General features: G+C 49.6%; 5 protein-coding genes across 5 annotated transcripts; 3 read left to right on the top strand and 2 right to left on the bottom strand.

Moving 5' to 3' along the window:
* Nucleotides 1-883: 883 nt before the first annotated feature.
* Nucleotides 884-1,806, top strand: N7519_010366 (WD40 repeat domain-containing protein; the record flags this gene model as incomplete). The annotated part of the gene is made up of 2 exons (XM_057297139.1): nt 884-1,208; nt 1,259-1,806. The coding sequence occupies 2 exons, from the start codon at nt 884-886 to the stop codon at nt 1,804-1,806; spliced, it is 873 nt and encodes a 290-aa protein (XP_057145021.1).
* Nucleotides 1,807-3,548: 1,742 nt separating this feature from the next.
* On the top strand, nt 3,549-4,928 carry N7519_010365 (lactate 2-monooxygenase; the record flags this gene model as incomplete). Its single annotated transcript, XM_057297138.1, has 4 exons — nt 3,549-3,757; nt 3,813-3,834; nt 3,897-4,539; nt 4,591-4,928. The coding sequence occupies 4 exons, from the start codon at nt 3,549-3,551 to the stop codon at nt 4,926-4,928; spliced, it is 1,212 nt and encodes a 403-aa protein (XP_057145020.1).
* A 172-nt stretch (nt 4,929-5,100) lies between these two features.
* On the top strand, nt 5,101-8,557 carry N7519_010364 (uncharacterized protein; the record flags this gene model as incomplete). Its single annotated transcript, XM_057297137.1, has 4 exons — nt 5,101-5,430; nt 5,486-6,239; nt 6,272-7,984; nt 8,055-8,557. The coding sequence occupies 4 exons, from the start codon at nt 5,101-5,103 to the stop codon at nt 8,555-8,557; spliced, it is 3,300 nt and encodes a 1,099-aa protein (XP_057145019.1).
* A 573-nt stretch (nt 8,558-9,130) lies between these two features.
* Nucleotides 9,131-10,072, bottom strand: N7519_010363 (C2H2-type zinc finger protein; the record flags this gene model as incomplete). Its single annotated transcript, XM_057297136.1, has 2 exons — nt 9,131-9,834; nt 9,895-10,072. 2 exons carry the CDS (start codon nt 10,070-10,072, stop codon nt 9,131-9,133), a joined length of 882 nt encoding a protein of 293 aa, XP_057145018.1.
* Nucleotides 10,073-17,603: 7,531 nt separating this feature from the next.
* On the bottom strand, nt 17,604-21,436 carry N7519_010362 (DNA repair ATPase SMC5; the record flags this gene model as incomplete). The annotated part of the gene is made up of 6 exons (XM_057297135.1): nt 17,604-18,728; nt 18,778-18,905; nt 18,957-19,029; nt 19,085-19,975; nt 20,030-20,941; nt 21,002-21,436. 6 exons carry the CDS (start codon nt 21,434-21,436, stop codon nt 17,604-17,606), a joined length of 3,564 nt encoding a protein of 1,187 aa, XP_057145017.1.
* Between the last annotated feature and the right edge of the window lie 173 nt (nt 21,437-21,609).

Here is a 21,609-nt window from a genome sequence, read left to right as displayed (position 1 = left end):
AAGAATTAAAGTTGCCAAGCGCCAAGATTTCGGATAACGACCCTTGCCGATTGATAAGAGAAAGTACTTATGGCCTAGGTAACTGTGTTTTTATGTCTTTCCTTTCTTCTATTTCTTAGGATTTTATTCAAATTTTGCATAATGATCGTATCATCGATATATTAAATCAATTCAATGTAGCTGCGTAGTCCTGTGTAGGTAGTCCTGAGTATATGTACATATGTAGTGAGCTGACCTCGGGATTCGCATATGATGACGTAATACGGCGCCTGAGGCCAATATGGAAGCCAATACAGGTCAAATCCGATATGGCAGTACCTAGGTAGGTCTCGATACGCCTGTGGGACATTCTATCTATCCATGGGTATCTATCTGTTACATAGCAAGTCTCCTTTCTGGTATAAGAGTTCTCCATTGACACAGCAAAATAGGAAGGTCAGCAGATCAAAAAATATAGACCCGTGGACCGGCCTAGCCAGCTTACCTAATAGCAAATTCCGCTGTCATTTTTGCCTATTTGTGCCTATTATTTGCTGCAGAAAGACCTCGGGAGGAACTATCACTTTCTGATTCCTTCTGCACCATATTCAATTAGGATTGATATCTGATATGAACGGGACTTTTTTCCCCTGCAATTCTGTTCACCCCGCAATGCACTGCTGACAGACACACATCTCTCATGACTTCACTTCCCACTATGAGAAATCCTTCACGTCCACGCGTTTTACAGACCTTTGCAAACGACTACTGAATTTGGTGTTTTCCTTTCCTTTCTCCGCCATAAGGAGATCTGGAACGACGGCGTCCTCACTTTCTGTTCTTCTGGGTCTCGCACCACCAAAATCCATCCAAATCAAAAAGTACCGCTTCAACCCGTGGACCAATGGCAGACTTAGTCACTCCTTCTTTTGGGAAGTTAGTCGCATCCAAAACTCTTGATGGCCATACTGGCTTCATTTGGGATGTGGCTCTTTCCGGCAATAGCCAAATCCTCGCCTCAGTCTCCAATGACATGATGATCCGTTTATGGAACGCCAACACCGGTCTCCAGCGCGGCGCCGCAAAAGACAACGGCCATTCCAACTGGGTACGCTCTGTGAGATTTTCCCCCACAGGCCGATTCTTAGCCACTGCCTCCGATGATATGACCATTCGCATCAGCGACGTGAACACCGGGTTCACCTACCGCATGCTGCAGGGCCACACTGGTAAAGTTCGAGCGGTAGCATTTTCCCCCATGGAAGAACCCTCGCTTCAGCCTCAGATGATTTCACTGTACGACTATGGAATGCAAACTCGGGTTCGCTGCTCAAAACCCTCAATGGGCACTCGGGTTGGGTGCGCGCTGTGGCCTTTTCGCCTGATGGAAGAACTGTCGCTTCAACCTCGGACGATAATACAATTCGCATCTGGGACACAACCACCGGCAATGAAATCCATCAACTAAGCGGCCATCACTCCTCAATCAGAGCCGTCTGCTTCTCTCCTAATGGGAAGCTGCTGGCGTCGGGATCGCAAGACAAGGACCTGCGCATCTGGGATACGGCTTCTGGCGCCATGCTCAACGTCCTCCGGGGACACTCTGGACCTCTGCGCGTGATCACATTCTGTACCGATGGGAACCTGCTGGCATCAGCGGCCGATGACCTGACAATCCGCGTATGGGCTGTGCCATTGGAGTTTGCTTGCGTCCGAGTCTTAACGGGCTATTCTGGGTGGGTTCGGGCCATGACTTTATCGTGCGACGAGAAAATGGCGGTTTACACATCTGATGACATGACTATCAAAGTCTGGAACTCGGCGTGATTCTCTCTCGTGGAGGGAAGATCCTTCTCGTTGATTCGCGCGTTAGTTTATTCTTTGTTTTATTTGAGATACCCACCAATGTTCTTGATTCTTCAGCTGGCATGCAATTCTTTGCGATTAGCAATCAACTTATTTTAATTGATCAAAAGCCGCAACCAAAGATTTCCCTTTGTCTGGATTGAGCAGTTGGGTCGAAGTCGGTAGAGCCGACAAAGATCGTCCACTCTGCTCTAATATCAAAACCCCTGCTTTCGTCGACTTCTCTGGCTCAATTTGAAGAAATGTGCCCTTCGACGTTTCTATGTTGCCAGTGCATATCTTTCCCTGGATTGAGGCCATGAGATAGCCGATTCCAAATGGCAATCCTCACCAAGTCTGTGATGAGATCAGCATCAAACCCACCAGTGCTTGACCATCGCCTTGGAAGAAAACGCACCTACAACCCCACTGAACTGGCCCGGGCCAAACAAATGGAACGTAACACTTGTTGTCTCTCTTTCAGTGTTTCCAATGCCACTGCCTTCATCGATTGTTGCACCTGAGTTGAGCACCGTCAAAAACGAACTGCATATGGTCAGCCCATAGAAGCAGTCCTGGTACTCCCAACCTCCGTCTCGACATACTGTCTCAGCCCTCTGAGACTAGGCCCATTGAACGAGATATTTGGGAGAGCCGCAGTCTTGCCCTCCGGGAATTCATTCTACCCTGATCTTCGACCTGGTGTTTTGGGTCGCTCGAAGAAAAGGGGGCATTACTCGCTTCTCGTCTACTCAGCGGCATAGGATGCGCAGGTGGACTTGCGAGTATGCCCCTTCTTCTGCGGCCAGGCCTTGCTCTAATGTGCTAAATGTAGGTGGGCGCTGGTATCATCGGCCACTGTTTTCCAGAGAGCGTGACTCAGTCAAGCCGTCTACAATCTTGTGTCTGTCTTTGGGCCTTCTATTGGGGCTGTCGCTAGTGGGTTTACCACGCAATACACGACATGGCAACTGTTCCGGGACTGTTCTGTCTGGGTGACATCTATCTTTGACTTCGACGGGGCCTTACTCTCAGGAAACGGATAATTCCTTGATTCACAGGTATGCAGGTTTCTCGCAACCCAATCTGCGGAGCCCAGAAGAAGCATGGCCAAAAGAATTCAGAGTAGTCCTCATGTTCCCGGGATCGATCATCGCCCCGGTCGGTCTGCTGTGGTACAGATGGGGAGCGCAGGCTGTTAGGCATTGGATTATGCCGGTCTTGGCATGGGGCTGTTGGCCTACGCTGTGATGATTCTGTTTCAGTGTGCCAGTGCATATCTGCAAGAAGCCTTTACTTTGTATGCGGCTAGTGCGACAGGTGCTATTTACATTATTCGTGGATTGAAGGGGTTCGGATTTCGTCTTTTCCATCCGAGGATGTCTCAGTCGCTGGGTTATGGATGGGATTTACTATGCTTACTGTTTTTATTGGCTGCTCCCGAGGTCGGTTCCTGTTGTCCTGGGCATGGCGATCGACTTAGAGCTCGAAGTAGTAATGCTACTGGGTAAAGTATGAATAGCTATAATTCACTTGACTTTCTGCGTATTATGGGATGACAATGACTTTATAAAACACGATATTTTGCGCAACGTGTTGTAATGCATGGAGCCATGCAACCTCGGTCCAATTCATCTCCGCACCACCGGGGGTATAGCTGACCCCCCAGCTTTGGACTTGGTTTTCTCTAACCTTCCAATTTCCAACGATCTACAACGATTGCAATGTCTGATAACTACGGTAGCTACCAAACGGAGATCTATGGCAAGGGTGCCTTAATGAGCATCCTGCCTGGTGTAACCACCGATCCCCGCAAGCTAGAGGAGCAAGCTCGAGAGTCTCTAGGCCTTCGCGCATTCAATTATGTCGCCGGCGGAGCAGGCGAGAAAGCGACCATGGATAGCAATCGGCTGGCATTCCGGCAGTGGAAGCTGTAGGTTTCTAGACATTTACAACGATAATCAGAAACCGACTGACGAGGTCAATAGGATCCCACGAATGATGCGAAATGTGAGCTGAGGCAATATGCAATGAACTACGACTACGTTCTCGCTGACCGATGACATACCCAGACACCCGAGCAAGACGTTTCGGTCGAGCTCTTCGGTCAGAAATACGATAATCCCCTTATCATGGCACCGGTCGGCGTACAGGGCATCTTCCATGAAGACAAGGAGGCAGGCCTTGCAGAAGTATGCGAGGACGTCGGGGTGCCGTATACGATGAGCACGGCGAGTACGAGCTCGATTGAAGAGGTTGCGACCGCCAACAAGGACGGGAAGCGATGGTATCAGCTGTACTGGCCGAAGGACAACGATATTACTCTGTCGCTGCTAAAGCGGGCGAAAGAGAACGGGTTCTCAGTTCTGGTTGTTACTTTGGATACCTGGTCGCTGGCGTGGCGGCCGGCAGATTTGGATAACGCCTACGTACCCTTTATCAAGGGGGTGGGGAACCAGGTCGGGTTTAGCGATCCTGTTTTCCGCGCGAAGTTCGAGAAGGAAACTGGATCGAAGATTGAGGAGGATATTATCGGTGCTTCGCGCGCATGGATCGGTGGCATTTTCGCTGGAAGTCCGCATTCGTGGGAGGATTTGGCTTTCTTGCGGAAGAATTGGGATGGGCCGATTGTGTTGAAGGGGATCCAGCACGTGGAGGATGCGAGGCTAGCGCTGAAATATGGGTGTGATGGGATTGTGGTATCCAATCATGGTGGTAGGTGCTTCCTTCATCGGCTTTTCATGTTCTTCTCTAATTTCCGTCCAGGTCGTCAAGTGGATGGTGCTATCGGGTCTTTGGACGTTCTTCCTGAAATAGTCGATGCTGTCGGGGACAAGATGACGGTACTTTTCGACTCGGGGATTCGGACAGGTTCGGATGTGATCAAGGCACTGTGCTTAGGAGCCAAAGCAGTTCTTGTTGGTCGACCGGTGATTTACGGACTGAGCATTCAGGGCCGAGACGGGGCTAGACAGGTCCTTAAGGGGCTTTTAACCGATTTGTGGCAGAACATGGGCCTGTCGGGGATTCGGAGGGTGAAAGATTGCGACCGGAGTCAGATTCGCAAGGTGCAATACGGAGGCGATGTGAAAGCGATGATGTAGAATCGGACATAGTAACGTGTATAGAAGTCTTGGGAGTCGATCACATGTGAAAGGCCGATCTTCAATTGTTGGGCTACCAACTTGGCTTACAACCTACAACCTACATGGAGGGACACACTATCAATGTAAAAATAATCTTATGGGTTGAATATCCCTTATTCTTGTTCTTGATATGTTTACAAAGTCCAATGACCGGGGAAAACCCGATGTCGAGACGAATCTAGACCATGCGCACGCTCACGTTCCCACGGGATCGACTCTGCTCCCGCGACCAGTCGCGTCGTTGATATCTTTGATTACCCAGTCGACCTCGTTATCGTTGCGACTGGGCACATTCTTTGGCGGGGCGGCCCTGGATGGTGCGCGAGCCACGACTCTGACCAGCTTGGAACTAAGCCGGGCTTTAGTCGAGGGCATCTTGACCAGGGCAGGAAGAGATGTCGCCATTCGTAGTGGCGATGATCGCGGTAGGACAGAAGCCGAGTCTCTTCTGGAGCGAAGTGTATGTTCCTGGACCCTCTAGGCCTATCAACTTGGTCTTGAGTAACACCCCCTAGTTGGCGACACTCCACACGACGGTGACCTCGGCATCTTTTTTCGCCGCAGCGACATTCCATTTCTCGTCGACCACTTTGTCTTCGGTTGCGAATCTCTCCCAGGCACTTCTATCTACTTTGGATGCCATTCTTGGATCCACCGAGTCTTCGAGGGCCATTGCGGCTATTATCACGCTGATTCGACGTGAGTTTAGATCTCTTGAGCCCGGCGCAAGTACCGAGAACATCGGCGTCGGAGACCTTCTCATCGGCTCCCTAGGCTTCGCGCTATTGCAGCGTTGGGGTAAGAAGAATACCGAGAGACATCTGCGGCAGAACGGCGGGGATGAGATTGTTTGGGATGTTGTCATCCTGGATGACGGCGCAAGAGCAGACGTGATCGGATCCCATGAACTGCAATTTCCCGAGCGCAATAATGAAGAGTTGGTTGAGCCTGGCAGTGCTTCGTTTGTGATGCCTGGAAATGGCGACGAAGCTTTTGATGTAGTCCGACGGTCGAGTGTATCTGATTCGTTTCGGCATCGTCTCTCTATCCCCTTGGACGGTCAAGAGCAAGTGTCCGATGAAGATATCCGCGCTTATATTATGAGCCAGCTTCCTCAAGGCTGTCACGCATCTATCAGATCGGAAGCCCTGACGGCGCGAACGATCACCGTCGATATCTACGATGATGATATGGCAGAGATCGCCGCACCGCCTGGAACGAAACTGATAGAGGAGAGATTCCACCATGATCATGCTGATGGCCAGGACGGTGCCCCAGGCATACAGTGGTGTTTAGGACAGCCTTCACCAAATCCCAGAGCACTCAGCTGCGACCCTATGACGACTCTGGAAATTTTTCCCTACCTGAGCCGGATCATCATAAACGAGCATTGCCGGGCAGGCCATTGTCCAATAGTTCGACGAAGCCCCATCATGATCTGTCGCGTTCGCATCCCGATGCCACACAGGGCATTGCTCTCAAGCACCGTGGAACAACTCCCGACTCGCCGAAAGAACCTCCCAAGTCTGCACCTAGCAAAGGCCCATTCGCAAAATTTGCGCAAAAGGTTAGGCCGGCTGGCCTTGAAAGAAATGAGGCCAAGCGGCCACTGGAAAAGAAACCATCTATAGACTCGCCCGAACCCTCGGGGATCCAAGGTCCTCGTCTACCTCCCAGGGCTACAAAAGGAACGGCGTCTGTGAAGGAAGCGACTGCACGAGAGGTCTCCAGCAGACCATCTCTCAAGAAGAGACAGACCGAACCTCTGAATTATCGACCGACAACCCCTGGCCCGAACCGGGGTTTACGAAGGTCGCCCTTTCCAAACTCCCCTCAAAGGCTGTCGCCACAGTCGCAAACGAAACACGTCCCGTCTCACGAAATGCCTGCCTCTAGGGGCCCACGAGGGGGACATTTCGCAGTGCGAGAGAAGAGCCAAGAGTCACTCCTCGCTCAAACTGACACATTCCTTTCACGCCGTAGTGCTGGTATGCGCTCTGGATCGCCTACCGCGGTCCAGACTCACGTTCGCAGCAGCAGCTCCATGTCTGTGACAAGATCGGAAGCGGACGGGACTTTGTCTGCGAATGATGACCGTCCCGGTTCGTCAGGTATGCATCGCAGATCCCATTCGTTCACCCCTAGCCTGTATTCCCTAGCGACTGCAGGGTCTGAGACGTCACTTCTGCTGGCGCACCGGCCTCGCAAAAGCGCATATGAAGATATGGAAACCATCCAGGCACTCAATCGCGATGGCTATGTTCCAGGCATTTTTCCAGAGAGACACTTCGTGCAAAACATTCGCCGGTTCTCCCGCTTCTCCTCTGCCTCATATGGCTCAAATGCGCTCACGGTCATGGGTGTTCCTAGTGGCTCGAAGAATCTACCTAGTACAAAGTCAGACGGCCACGAGCACAGTGCGTTCTCAGAGAATGCAGGCCTTCCACCCTCTACGATCCTCCTATCGTCATTCGTCGATCCAGCTGGTGGCTCGAACGCAGCTGGTGAGACAGAGACAGGCTTCCCATTGGTTCACTACCTTTCTATCGACCATGACTCCAAAGCCGTGGTTCTCACTCTACGAGGAACATGGGGCTTCGAAGACATCCTCACAGACATGACCTGCGATTACGATGACCTTGAATGGCAGGGCAAAAGCTGGAAGGTGCACAAAGGCATGCACGCCTCAGCCAAGCGACTCCTAGAGGGCGGCGGCGGCCGAGTCATGATCACCCTACGTGCGGCACTAGAGGAATTCCAAGATTACGGTATAGTCTTATGCGGGCACTCGCTCGGTGGAGGTGTCGCAGCCCTTCTCGCAACGATGATTTCAGAACCCAACCCCTCCACAGCAGGCACCTCCTTCGTAACAGCTTCATACCAACCCGCCACACGTCCCCGCCTCTTGACTGCAGATAGCAACCCCAATCTCAGCATCCCGGACCCGAGCCCACCAAAATACACCCTCCCAGCGAACCGGCCAATCCATGTCTACGCCTACGGCCCCCCCAGCCGTGATGTCCCCCTTCCTACGACTCGCCACACGAGGCCTAATAACAACAATCGTCAATGGCTCAGACATAGTCCCCAGCCTGTCATTAGGCATCCTGCACGACATGCACACAGCCTCCGTATCCTTCAAAGACGACGCCACGGGCGCCAAAGCGCACATCCGCCAACGGGTCAGCGATTCCCTCCGCCAAAGCATCATCCACAAATTCTACGTCAACCAGCCTCCGCTGGTCGTCAACGCGGGTGATGGGGTCGGCGAAGACGCCTGGGCCTGGAAGACGTTGAAAATGCTGCGGGGTGAGATGCGTGCGCCGAAACTCATGCCGCCCGGTGAGGTTTTTGTCGTTGAGACGATGCGGGTTCTGCAGCGTGATGCGTTTACGGCGCGGGAGCTCGGGGTCGATGGGTATCCGCGTCTTGGGAGGCCTGCGACTCGCGTGCAGATTCGGTTTATTCGGGACGTTGATGCTTGGTTTGGTGAGCTGCGCTTCGCTGGTGGCATGCTGAGTGATCATAATCCTGCGCGGTATGAGACTAGTCTTGCTGCGTTGGTGAGGGGTGTTTTGGATGAGTAGACCTCGGAAGGCCTTTGGTATCTATGTGTTTATGTTTTATTTTCATTTTGGTGTTCACTTGCGAGTTGGATATTGGGAAGTTACATGGTTATTTGGAAATAACTTCCAAAGTCGTGTTGGTAATGATTTGATGATAATCTTAGGGCACAGATAGACAAGAATGAGAATTTACAAGCTAACGGATCCCTTGGAACTGGCCGGCCCGGTAAATAGTTCATGATCGGAGCAGTCCGAACGAGAAGCAGTTGATGCATTGCCAGAGGGTCATCGACTTGTGGAATAAAGAGCGAATATCAGTACAAACGCCACGAAGACGACTACAGGATAAAACATAAAGAGTCTTCATCATAGAATGTACATTAAGAATCGTAAGTTTATATAGTGTATAGAACCGACCCATCTAAACCAAATGGGAATCCGATAGAAAGAATCATAACCAAGATCCAGGGTATCACGGCATCACACACACAACGCCAAACAAAAGAAATCCCCATCTGACAAAGGAAAAACACCTTTAAGAAAAATAACATGACAAGAATCAGAAGAGGGCCAAGACAACAAATTCACAACCGCTTATACAACAAGCGCAGTAGCAGCAGGGGCAGGGCCTGGGCGACCAGAATGGCAGCCACGCTCATGGCGCTTCATGTTACTGCGCACGGAGAACGCCTTACCGCAGCCGGCATGCGTGCAGCGGAAGGGCTTCTCGCCAGTGTGCGAGTGTGAGTGGATGCGCAGGGAGGAAGGGCGCGAGAAAGCCTTGTGGCATGTACGGCAGATATAGCGGTCGTGGTTCTGCTGGTACGGGGCTGTGGTGGAGGGCGGGAAGTAGTGGTGGTGTTGCCAGGCCGGGGTGACAGGAGAGATGAGAGCTGAAGACGAGTGAGAGTGCGAGTGCGGCTGCTGCGTCTGCACCTGGACAGGGGGCATCTGGGGTGCTGATGCTGGTGTTGAGGGCTGGAAGGAGGATGTGGTTGGCGGGCGGGGGTAGTACATTGGCTGTTGAGGAGCGTCGACTGGAGATGTGTAGGATGAGACGCTTGGCGCAGGCGAGGCGTAGGGTGCTGTGTTGCGGGGGATGTGGACTGAGTTGTTGCTGGAGATAGAGGAACGGTGAAGGTGATGCTGGTGTGCTTCCTTCTGAGACAGCGGCTCCACGGGAGATGCGCGGCGGTGGGCGTGGCCAGAGCCGGGGCGCAGAGGTGGTGTTGGGGGCAGTTCGTAGGACTGAACCCGGACATGGCGGTCACCGAGAGATGGTGATAGGCGTTGGCGCTCTGGAAGGTTTAGGGTTAGCGAGGCCGTTTGTGGGCTGCAATATGGTTCCAAGCACTCACTAGCTGCGTGCTGAGCACCGTCAGCGCCCTCAAAGAGAGACGAGATTGAAGGCAATGAGACCTTAGGCTCTTCGGCTGGCGGCGACAGAGGCGGCGAGCGCTTATAGTAACTGGACTCGACAGGAGTATAGATCGGCTTGACAGCCGCGCTGTGAGAGAGGAGGTTGGAGAGATCCATGATGAAGAAGATGTGTTGGAGAGGTTTGATCCAGGTGCGTTCCAAGTCCGGCTTTGTTCAGTGAGTGGGGGATGCCACGAGGTTTATACCTCACAGCAGGCGGGCGGCTTTCCATGATCGCCAGCGGACTCTGCCGACTCAGGCAAAAATTACGATTTACGTTACGACATTGTTTAATTCATTTTTTTGTTTAATTTTTTTAATTTTCCCTTTTTAAATTATTTTTAATGAGACGCAGTCTGCTCCAAAGCTTAATTTAATTGGTTTTTACTTCTTTAGGTTTAATAAATTCAAATTAAAATTAATGCAAGCGAGATAGATAATTATTAATAATTCTTTTCGGAGATTAACGTGGGGGGAATGACGATTTACCCACGCGAAGGCAGAAGCCCTAACCTTCTAGCCTTGTGGGATGTGCAGCGCCCTAAATCCAAATTGGGAGGCCGTAAAGACCCCGTTGGATGATTGCACCTCGGCTACGGTTAGTGCAGATCCTGCTAGACCTGTCACATATCCCAACCCCATAAACGGCTGATCGATCAGGGATCTATTGATCTGCGACAGCCATGAACGGTTGTATACGGTGTAAACATCGATATAATAATTCTCGTGGTTTCTCCCTTTGAACTATGATAATAATATAATTAATATAAGTTCAAACCCCGGGGATGACACCGCGGACGGGTTCAGGAGATCATTATGTCGCGTGGCTATGGAGAAACCTTGGAAAACGGCGCAAGCCAAAAGGGAAGGTCACAAAGCGATAACGCTAGTCCGCTTTTGGCCACACCTCCGGAACCTTGGAACCATATTTACATCTGCGCTGCTTATACGCTGGTCAGGCTACTCCATACATACTATCCATGGGTTGATTATGCACTGCGAATTTAATTTAATATATTAATTACCGTTTCCGCTGCAATTGATCCTGGTCATCACCAAGGGCGGCTCTAAGCGCTGGGGGCGAGACCAGAGGAACCTTTGCCTGAAACATTTATTAATCCATGGCCCTGCCTCGCTTACACGAACCTTGTAGGCACAGTGAGCGGAGTACATACAACATACATCGATGTATGTATATCATCATACAACATACGGAGTACATGGGAGAAAAACTTGTTTCCTTCCCACTTTAGTGCATGATACGTAAACGATATCCAGTTACAGAGTAATCTACATGTAATCTCTAGTCTTAGCCCAATCGTGAAACTGGTTTGAGAAAGGAAAGATCGCTTCAGTAATTAAGAACCCATCCTGATACTAAGTTAAGAAGGTAATAAGGCCTAGAGTCGATCTAAGACCATGCTCCTGAAGATCACTCCTCGAAGCCGTGGAAATGAACTATGGCTACCATCGTAAATGAGTTATTGACATGATCGGCGTTCTGGAACATTGCTCCTATAACCATTTTACCTGTGACCCTTTCCGGCCGTGCACGGCTTCTGCACAGGCGCGATTGGGGATTGGCCGTTAGATGTGGGTTCATCCCGGCCTCGTGGAAGCGAGCTCCACTATTTAGCCCTTTACGAGAGATCGCCGGTGACGGAGGTAATCAATACCCATTATAGAACGGACTGTGCAAAATAAAGTAGATAGAAATAGGATATAAGTCATACATTCGTGAATTAATTTTGAATTATATTTTACTTCTACACTCCATATCTCACCTGACAATCCCCCCTATCCAACAACGTATTGATTTATTGGTTACTATTTTAAAATGGCTCGAGCGTCAGGATCGTCCCGGTCCAACGGATGATCAACCCCCTGGTCGGCACTTGGTACGGATCGCCTATTCTCAACTGAGCCTGGTGCCGGTCTTTGTATTCCGTGGGCATTGATTGGGCCTCCCTTGGTTCGGCCCAGGGTAAATGGATATTTGCCCTTTCATTTTCATCTCACTCAATGAAGCCATGTAAGTCATAGCCGTGAGCAGTGTCATTTGTATAGGACATACATTTCTTTTAGCGATCTTCATTCTGAGAAATTTCACGCCCGGAAGCCTATTTTTGCTTTTGCGCTTTTGCTTTTTTTTTTCGCTTTGGTCATGAAACCGGTAAAAGTGTGATCCGCCCAAATCCCATGGGAGCGACATTACGCTTTGCGTTTTCGTTTAGATTTTTCATTCGAAGGCTAAACCAAGGGTTATTTCCACCCTTCCATTCCACTCTACTATATTCGACTATATTTATCCTCACTCCACGTACATATTCTATTTTTCCAGTCAATAATCGATAGTCTGGTCAATCTGACCGAGGAACATCACCTTGACCGTGATCGAGCTATCCTCTTTAGGACATAGACCCGGGTAGGGAACGGATTCAGCCGTGATCGCTGATCGTCTCTTGATCCCGGGGCACTGGGCCCATGCCACGCGACTGTCTCACCCCTTTCTTCCCGAACACACAGGCTTATCCGGGTTGGGTCAATGGTCGCAAATCAGTGGGGCGAAACATATCCAGCCACGCGACAAACTTGGATCTTCGCAGATGTGATATCTTGCGTACCATATATGCCCTCTGCAGATGTATACGTTCAATACGACGTCCACTATTAAAGTAATGGTTGCCTTGCGAAAAGGTTGACACATGGCACTTGCATATTCATATGCGCATTGTGTCTGCTGTATCACATATCACATCGTGTTGTGTTTCATCAAGGGAAATCCTAAACTATAATTAAATTAAATAGCCCCAAGCGTCAATCTTGGAACCTTGACGGAATTTTCAAAAGTTAAAGTGGTTTCAATGTTCGAACACCCGGGCCCTACATTCCAAGTTTGGAAGCTGTAAATTACCTTACTCCAATTGTATGTCGCACTGTAAATTCTAAACCTCCAAGCTTGTTACATGCCGATCGACGATTGGTAGATCCGATCTTACGCTTGTCCTACTTGGGAAGGTGCTTTTATTGGACGGCGAACGCGCCTGGCAATGCAAGTGCCACGCATTTAATATGCATCCTTTGTTTTTATTTTTCTCCATTTCACGTGGCAGAAAGCCCTAATCTGGCATTCAACCCGATGCACCTGTCTGCATCCGATCATTCGGATGTCCGCATGGGATCTTCCCGCCACGAAGACTGCAGTAGTGTACATAGGACGGAGTACACATTCCTATTTATGCAGGTATTGGATTATTGAATATTGAATTCCCAGTAATACGAACGTGTCCAATAACACCTTGCTTCCATACTCATTCCCAAGTGGTCAATTTCTAGATTCATCTGCACTGATTGCATGTTACGGAGTAGAAGTCAATGAGTATGATATCGACAATATATGATGAACCCTCCATCCCACCAACTAACCTCCTTCCTATTCGGAGATGATCGGTGGATCAACGAAGATCAAATTTCAGGGGGAGACATAACCGATGGCCATAGCTCCAGCTTACTCATCCCATGATCGCCCCTATCGCTAAGCGACGACCGGTTAGGCAGTGTCTCCGATGCGGTCCTCCACCTAATGTTGATATTGTTATGCATTGACTCGTATTTGGCCCCTGGTGCTTATGCAACGTACTGGTCACTGCAACGCGTGGTATCGGAATATTGGTTGGGATCTAGATTTAGATTAGATACCTGATCTGATGATGTCGAGGTCAATTTGCCATGAACCTAATTATTGATTTCCACGTTATGGAATAATATTTCTGCTGTACGATGTACTGCATACAACATATTTGATTAACGGAGTATGGATCACTCCTTCAGGATCCGATACCCCGACAGTCTGATCCTTTTCCAGCCCCAAAAAATGGGAGAAATACATTCATTTCTACACCGTAGATTGTCATCGGCGTATTCGCCGTATAGCAAGCCGCATCGGAACCTGGACACTGAAAATCAGGGGGAAAAGTAATAATAGAAAGTCAACCCCAAAAAAGCAAAACAAAGATCCTTAATTACCTGCTACATATGTATAACCGAATGCTAAACGAGGGATGATCGACAGCGATCACCTACAATATACCCCGTACATATTATTTCATTGTCTCGAATAAGACAGATCTAATAAAAGGGGGCTGTCGCTTCCGAGGAGTCGGGCCCAGGAGAAACAATAAGCAATCAGGGCTCCGGTAGGAACCTACCGAAGCGTACTAGTCCCAGCTAGGTGTACGGAGCATTGCCAGAAAGGGCGTTAGGCGAGAGACGGTAGGAATCCGGCATGTCTTAGCTGTGTGAAACAACCTGTTCGTCAAGGGCGATCACAGGAATTAGGGAGCTTACCGGCATCGTACCGGGGGGTACGATTTCCCGCCTCGGTATAACCCCCCGTGTAGGATCGGCCGTGGGGCCCCTAGCATCGGGTTACACTTCTGTGAACTGACCATGTCGGGGGTTCCATAATTTTGACTGAGAAAAGAAAAATTGGAGAACATGGAGCAATGGAGCTCTTCCCATGCGCTTGATGGCTATTTTAGGGAGGTGATACCTGGCCTATCGTCATCATCGTAGATCCTACGGAGTACGGAATACTCCGTACGGAGTTGTGCTTGCTCCTGATCTGTTTATGTATACCCCTTTCCCACCCGTCCTCAGTGCATCAGTAGATCTGGACCACATTGACCCCCCCCCCCCCCCGATGAGCCTCTGTCTCTGCTACGGTCGTATCTATCTGGATATCTGCGATTTGCACTCCGTTCGCTCCACTGGAGCTATGAAACACCCGAGAAACCTCCCTGCGCTAAACTAATACATATCCGAATGAAGCCATATACCCGCGCATAGTCTTAAGGAATTGTCTGATAGTCCTCGATAGTCGGTTTCATTAACTAGGATACCTCGAATTTTGCCTCGGTACTCCGTACTTACCTATATTTACGGAGTACATACTTCATGGGCATACTCCATACCTCCGTGATCCGTACGGAGTACAACATAGACTGTAGCAAGAAGAATAAAGTTCAGTCTTTGATTACTTTGATTAAGGTCCTGCCTATTCGGGCATCATACGTCCGCCTCTTCCTTTCATTTAGCTTTCTATTTTTCTACCCTACAATATTGTAATCCTTCGGATGTGGTTTCGGGTCTTTGTTCGGAAGGATTCATTGTCGCAACCGTTGAGATATCATTCCAACCTGGATGACTCAGGGTTATGTGATGGATTCCTCGGGATCCACTCGCTCACGATTGCCTGCACATCCAGCATCCCAACCTCACACTAAGCACACTACGTATGCAAGTATGCAATCAACTACTTCGGACATATTCCGTACCCTGTCCACACCAAAGGAGCGGGGAGGGTTGGGCAAGCGTCTGATCATGCCCAGCCTCCCACATCCCAGGCACATGCTGATGGTGACATACTCCGTACATACGAGATCAATGCCCATAGCATGGATCGCTTCCTGGGATGCAATGCCACTGCAATGTCATTGCCAATAAGAAATCCACACACCTAGTTCTGTCATTGTCTATATTTGCATTTGTAGGGTACAAAGTATATATATATATATATATCTCTCTCTCTCTCTCTAACTATATGTATATATTATATATAGAGTTTCGACTGCACAATAGTGATTCATCGAACCGGGCGCCATACTTATTTTTCGGTCGCGTAGAAGGCAATCCCCAAATCATCCCTGTCGGAGAGGCAATTTCGGTGTGAACCTTGTACTCCGTACTCCGTACAAGGAGAACGTATGTACGATGTGGTGTGGACGCTAATGGTAGATCCTGGGTGATCGACCGTGTGATTTTCACAGTCTTGTTTCATGCCGGCAATTGCTTCTTCCCTTGTGCGGGGATTGGGTAGGAAAGGCATGTTGAGCCCATTATTATGAAAGCATTGCGGAGTACGGAGTACGGAGTACCCGTACCGTAGGTCATTGGATTGGTAGAGAGGTCTTTTCGTGACTCGAATGGTAGATCATACTACCGTTGCATTCCAGGTTTTTTTTTTTTACTTTTTGGGGCCTGGGGCCTGGGACCTGTTGGCGGTTAGACATCCCTGTACAAGTTCAACTCGCCACGCCGTGATCCGTTGGGTCTCCATATGCATCTAGGTAGCATATATTATTGGATACAGGGCCGGCCTGGGTCCCGTCTTCTTGGTATTGGTTATCCTGCGCCGCATTACAGGATCGAAGCCGTCAAGTCAGACCCCAGTACAGGTGGAAAGGGCTTGCATTGTACTCCGTATATCCTACATTATATGTAGTGACATGGTACAAGGTACATGTTCTCAATAATAATTCCAGGCTGCATAGACAGTCTGCAATGATATACAAACAATCCAAGTCACCAGGCCGTCCAGATCTGAATATGCCGGGTGTGGCCGAGATTGTGTGACCCTGCGATGCTACGACCTGAACTCTGTCGTGGCGCTTTACAGTATATGGCATATTTTACGTTTTTCTCTTTTGCCCTCTCCAACATACGTAGAGAGACCCCAAGCCACGTTATTGGGGGCCGTTGAAAAGGATCAAGCAACAGAGCGACCAATGCGTTGATCTGAGTCTGAGGGCCGTGCAGGACTCTCCGCCATGATGCATCACTGGTATTGAAACCTGATGTATCGGCTTTGCAGGTAAGAAGGAGACAAGTGACTCATTACACCTGGCAGCCCTGGAGAATAGAAAGTGTTTAGTAAGCCAATTTGGTGACCTCGGGAAGGTAAGCGCTGTAATGACAAGTGACAGAACTTGAACAGTAAAAAGAAAAAAAGAAAAAAGAAAAAAAAGAGATAATACATACCTGAAACATATACAGGCAAAGAGGCAAAGATGCGTAGAATATGAATGGACCAAAAAGCGTCGATCAACGTGCATATGCATGGTATACCTATAGAAGACAAGAGGACTGAAATCAAAAGCGGATTAGAGTTGATAGCGAAATGTCATTGTCGACCGCCTATTGGTGTGCAATCCTCCGGTGATCGACATTTCGATCTGAGCTCTCTTTCCAAGGCTTCCAAGGTTTTTCCAGGTTTTATTTTTATTTTCATTTTCATTTGTATTTGTATTTTTATTTATTTCTTTTCTTTTTTCTTCTTTTTCCTTTTTGGATTATACCAAGCGATCTATTTCTTTTTCGGTCCAATCGTCCGATCCGAAGCAGGGATGAGAATCCTTTTCATCGAACTTTCTACGCCAAAGAGAAACAAGCCAAGAAAAGCGTAGGTAAACGGTCTTTGACCTCTCTTGCCGTCTTTGGTAAGGCCTCTTTAACCTCTTTGAATTGGTCACTGCGGCTCCCTTTTGACCCCATATGCATGATCGGCCACTCCGTGTCTGTGCGAGACCCACGTTGGGATTGGTCTGATCTTCATATCTTCTGATCTACGGAGTATTTGTATGGACAATATGTTATAGTAAAACAAAGTTGCTCATGACTACAACATATGTACTCCGTAGATATGCTCCTTTTTTTTCTCTGAAATCAGAAATCAAAGAGCCTCTTGTCGGAGGGTCGGGTACATTGGCCAAATGAGGCAAATGGGGTAGCACAGGGTAAACTGGTAAATGGATAAATTGGGGTAAATTGGGTATCGCAAAGAATAAACTAATCCCCGAGAACTTCATTATTAGGCATAGACGTCCACTTGACCATTACTTTGCATAGGCTCAGATGGCCCACTGGTGATCGCGCTGGCGGCCACTGCCCTCATGCTCCTGATTGCCTTCTTGAAGTTGGTCTTATCATAATCTTCGGGCATATGCTCTCCACTGTAGATGCAAAGCACCCGCATACCCGGCTTGTAAGATAGTTGTTCAAGCAGCTTCGGTGTAATGAGGAAGTACTGGCCGCCTCCACCGCCGCCGATGGGGTTGCCATTCTCGTCGGTTTCCTCGGTCTCGCTCGAGGCACAGGCAATGTCGACCAGGCGTCCGTGAACCATGCGCTCGTTTCGCGGATCCATACCTTGATTGATCTCATCAACAACCCGGAAGGGCGAGGCCGAGAGCGACTGGAGTGCCATGAGATAGAAGATGGTGCTCACGGCTCGCTCACCACCAGACTGGCGATGTGAATCCAAGACCGACAGTCCCGCGCCCTCGCGGAACTGGACATGGATCACGATCGACCACTCCCCAAACTCGCTAGCACCAGGCTCGCCATTGGGTCCAGGTTCACCTTCTGCTTTGCCCAAGGTGACCTGGCCAGCACATCCGATGCGGCGGAAGGAATCCGAGAAGGCATCGCTGATCTTCTCGATGAGCGCTTCCAACTTGGGCTCCCAGTCCTTGCGGATGTCTGCGATGGCGTTGCCAAGTTCCGTAAGCTTGTTTAGGAAATCGGCGAGTTTGGAGCGCAACTTCTCAATGGATCTTTCACGGTCCTCGAACTCCTTGATCATGTGGCTACTACCACCATGGGTGAGCTCCAGGCGGGCCTTTTCAGAGTCAATGTCGGCTTCCAGTTTATCCATGTCATGGTCGTCGAGTCCTTCAAGTATAGCTTGCGCGTCGGGTTCGTCGTGTAGTTCCCGGCTGATTCGCTGGGCTTTTTGCAAAACTGCTCTGGCCTTCACTTTGGATTCCCTTAATTTGACTGTAGCCTCCTGGGCCTCTCGTCTCTTTGCTTCGAGTAACTTCGTACTATCAATGTTGCGATGCCGCAGGGTCTGAAGATCGGAAGTTGCCTCCAAGAATAGCACCTCGACTTTCATGAGCTCCTCATGAGCCTGGCGGAACAATTCCACGGCATCCTGCATTGCGTTAGATAAAAGTAGACAGAAATGTCAGTGGTGAACTTACGGCATATTCGACGGCGGCCTCAGCCTTTTGAATTGCAATTTCGTCTTGCTGGTTGCGAAATCCACGCACTCTTTCCCGTACCCCATCAAACATCGATGTAATGTTTCGAAATTTGGCCTCTTGTTGAGCTGCAAGTTGTTAGACAAGTGTCAGACGGCAGAACAAGAAATGAAACATACAGATCTTCTCGGGGATTGCTCGATACTGAGTGTGAGCGGTCTGTTTTGCGCTCTTTTCTTTCTCAATGTCGTTCTGCAGTAAAAGTTAGTATGAGGTGTGATGAAAGCAAGAGAACTGTTCAAAATACCATTTCTCGCTCGGCCTGCTCGTGTTCTTCGCGTATCTTTAGCACGGCAGCCCTCTCGGACTCGAGCTTCTCCTTGATGTCCTGCAGCTGTTCATTCCACAACATGATGTTCTGTTGGTGTTCACGTTTAAGGGAAACATCAACAGGCTGTTCGGTCCACACCTGAGCAGGTTTGATCTCTCGAACCCGGGTTGAGGTGGCACCAGGTCCATACTCTCTACGCCGAGTCACTTGATAGCTTCTTTTTCCAGATACCCAGGAGCTCATCAGACCCTCCTCCAAACGGGCAAACACTTCATTTGAGATTTCACGCAGTCCGATAGGAGTCGAATGCAGGTTCTTCTCACTGCACAGCATGGCAATGACAGGATCGGGCCCGGCCAGAAAGTCCCTTGCCCAACCATCGAATCCCAATTGGGCAAGTTGATCGTTAGACATTGGAGCCCTCATAGTATCTAAGGACAGCGAGCAAGTGCGGATACTAATGTCATGGAGTCTCAACGTTTGGTTAATCGCAAGTTGCAAGGTGCGGAAATCATTCTTGGTCTGCACGGTGAACGATGTGAAGTCTGTCTTCTGGAATAAAGACTCGACTGCATCAGCATATTTAGGGTCGGTAATTGAGCACGTAACGATTGGAGGGCCGAAGACTTCCTTTTCAAACTTGCTTTGGTTCTCAAGAAGCCACCTATAGGCTTTCAGCGTATCGTGAGATAGTTTCTGCAACTTGAGTTCTTGCTGGCCGGAGGCCGAGTCCAAGCTGCTCAGCTGGCGTTCTGCCTGCTGGATGTTCCTTTGAACCTGTTGTTGCTGGTCCTGAAGAGGCTGTCTCCTGTCTTGGATTTCTCTGGCCTTTATCTCAAGCTCGCGCTTTTCGCGCCGTTTCTCTCTCTAATGTGGTGATAAGCATACTGGTTCAACAATAGAGAAAATAGAGTTACTTACCAAGGTCTCGTTGTAAAATTCTGGGTCGAACTCCACGGCCTCCTCTTCTTGTTGGCGTCGAAGTCTATTGATAGCTTGTTGAGCCAATGCTGCTTCGGACTTGTGCCTTTGACCACTTTTCCTTTCGGCCTCAATCCGATCGTTGAGATCCTTGATCTTGTTCTCAAATTCATCGATTTTTTGGCCGCGTTCAGTAGCGACCCTAGATGTCTCGCCAACAGAATCCTTTCGGTCATCTTTTACGCTGTTCAATTGCGCGATATAAGCCTCTTTGGCGTTGACTGCACGCAAAATAGGCTCATTCTCTGCTTGGATCCGATGATATTCACGCTCAACTTCAGCCTTGGTAACCTTCAGGGCCTCGACAGCATTGTGGTGTTCCTTGTACTCCACAATTGGACGGCAACGCTCAAGAATTTCGATTTTTCGTTTGATCACGGCTCTCTGGCGCATTCTTTCGACATCGGCTCTTTGCATCTCTTGACGATTCTCCATGTTTTCTAGCAATTCCTTGTCGCCACTGTTGTCCATCTCGAGTTTCTTCTGCTCGGCCCTTAGCCTCTTCAAGGCATCATGCCACTGGGTCATTTCCGGACCAGCCGCTGCTCTTTGCGTGGAATGAAGAAGCTCAATCGGTGTAAGTGCAGCAAACTCGGCGACCTTATCCTGAGGAAGGAATTGACAGAGATTGTCTACCTGGATGGCGAAAGACTGGGCCAGTTTCAACACATCATTCTTAGAAGCGTTCGCTCCATTGACTGTAAATGAGCTCTTATTGCCATCACGCTTGATGGTTCGCTGGATGACAGGATTGCGACCAATCTTGGGCGGTCCGCATAGTTCAATCTCAATCGTAGCCTCCCGGGCCCCATGCTTCACAAACTCGCCTAGGTCTTTGGCGCGTCCAAGATGCTAGCAATCACGTTAGTGTCAGTATGAGAAGGCTGTGCAGTATTATAGTCCGGGTCATACCTGAGGTCCCCATCCCAGGCCCAAGCAGATGGCACAGACCAGGGTGCTTTTGCCCGTTCCATTTGGACCAATGACCATGTTGAGCTTTGGTCCAGGATAGAATACTGCCGACGTGTATGTCACGAAGTTTGTCACCTTGATCCGTACGATAGCACCCGGTTTATATCCACCGGGGCCAAGGCCATCGTGGGCTATCGCACGCGGGGCCTGAGAAGCTGCTTCTGGTGTTTCAGATCCAGCACTATCCCCATCACTTTCTCCTTCGCCTCCACCTTCACTCTCGTCTCCGAGCTCGGAGTCATCATCGCTTTCAGTGGGGTTCAAGCGGGGGCGTTTGTGGTTCGAGGGTTGGGCTGGAGGAGTAAACGTAGGGTCTCCGCCTTCCTCTTCATCCTCGCTGTGAGGTCGACGACGAGGAATACTGGGTGACGCCATGTTGGTTGGAACCCTCGAGTAGATGTAGAGGGAGCCTCATGGGCTGTCTGTGGAATTCGCTTTGTTCGGCGTTTCTTTGTTCAAGTCAAACGCGAGGGGAACGCGTCCGCGATCAATAGAAAGTCTGGTTTTAGTAGGCGGTGAGAGCCTCGAAATGGCCAATTAGTTGCGAC

The sequence above is a fragment of the Penicillium mononematosum genome (genome assembly GCF_028829835.1).
Source record: "Penicillium mononematosum strain IBT 11891 chromosome Unknown utg000005l:1.0-9366267.0:1.0-9372171.0, whole genome shotgun sequence".
Classification (NCBI taxonomy): domain Eukaryota; kingdom Fungi; phylum Ascomycota; class Eurotiomycetes; order Eurotiales; family Aspergillaceae; genus Penicillium; species Penicillium mononematosum.
The sequence above is the reverse complement of the archived record's forward strand: the minus strand, read 5'-3'. Positions and strand labels throughout refer to the sequence as shown.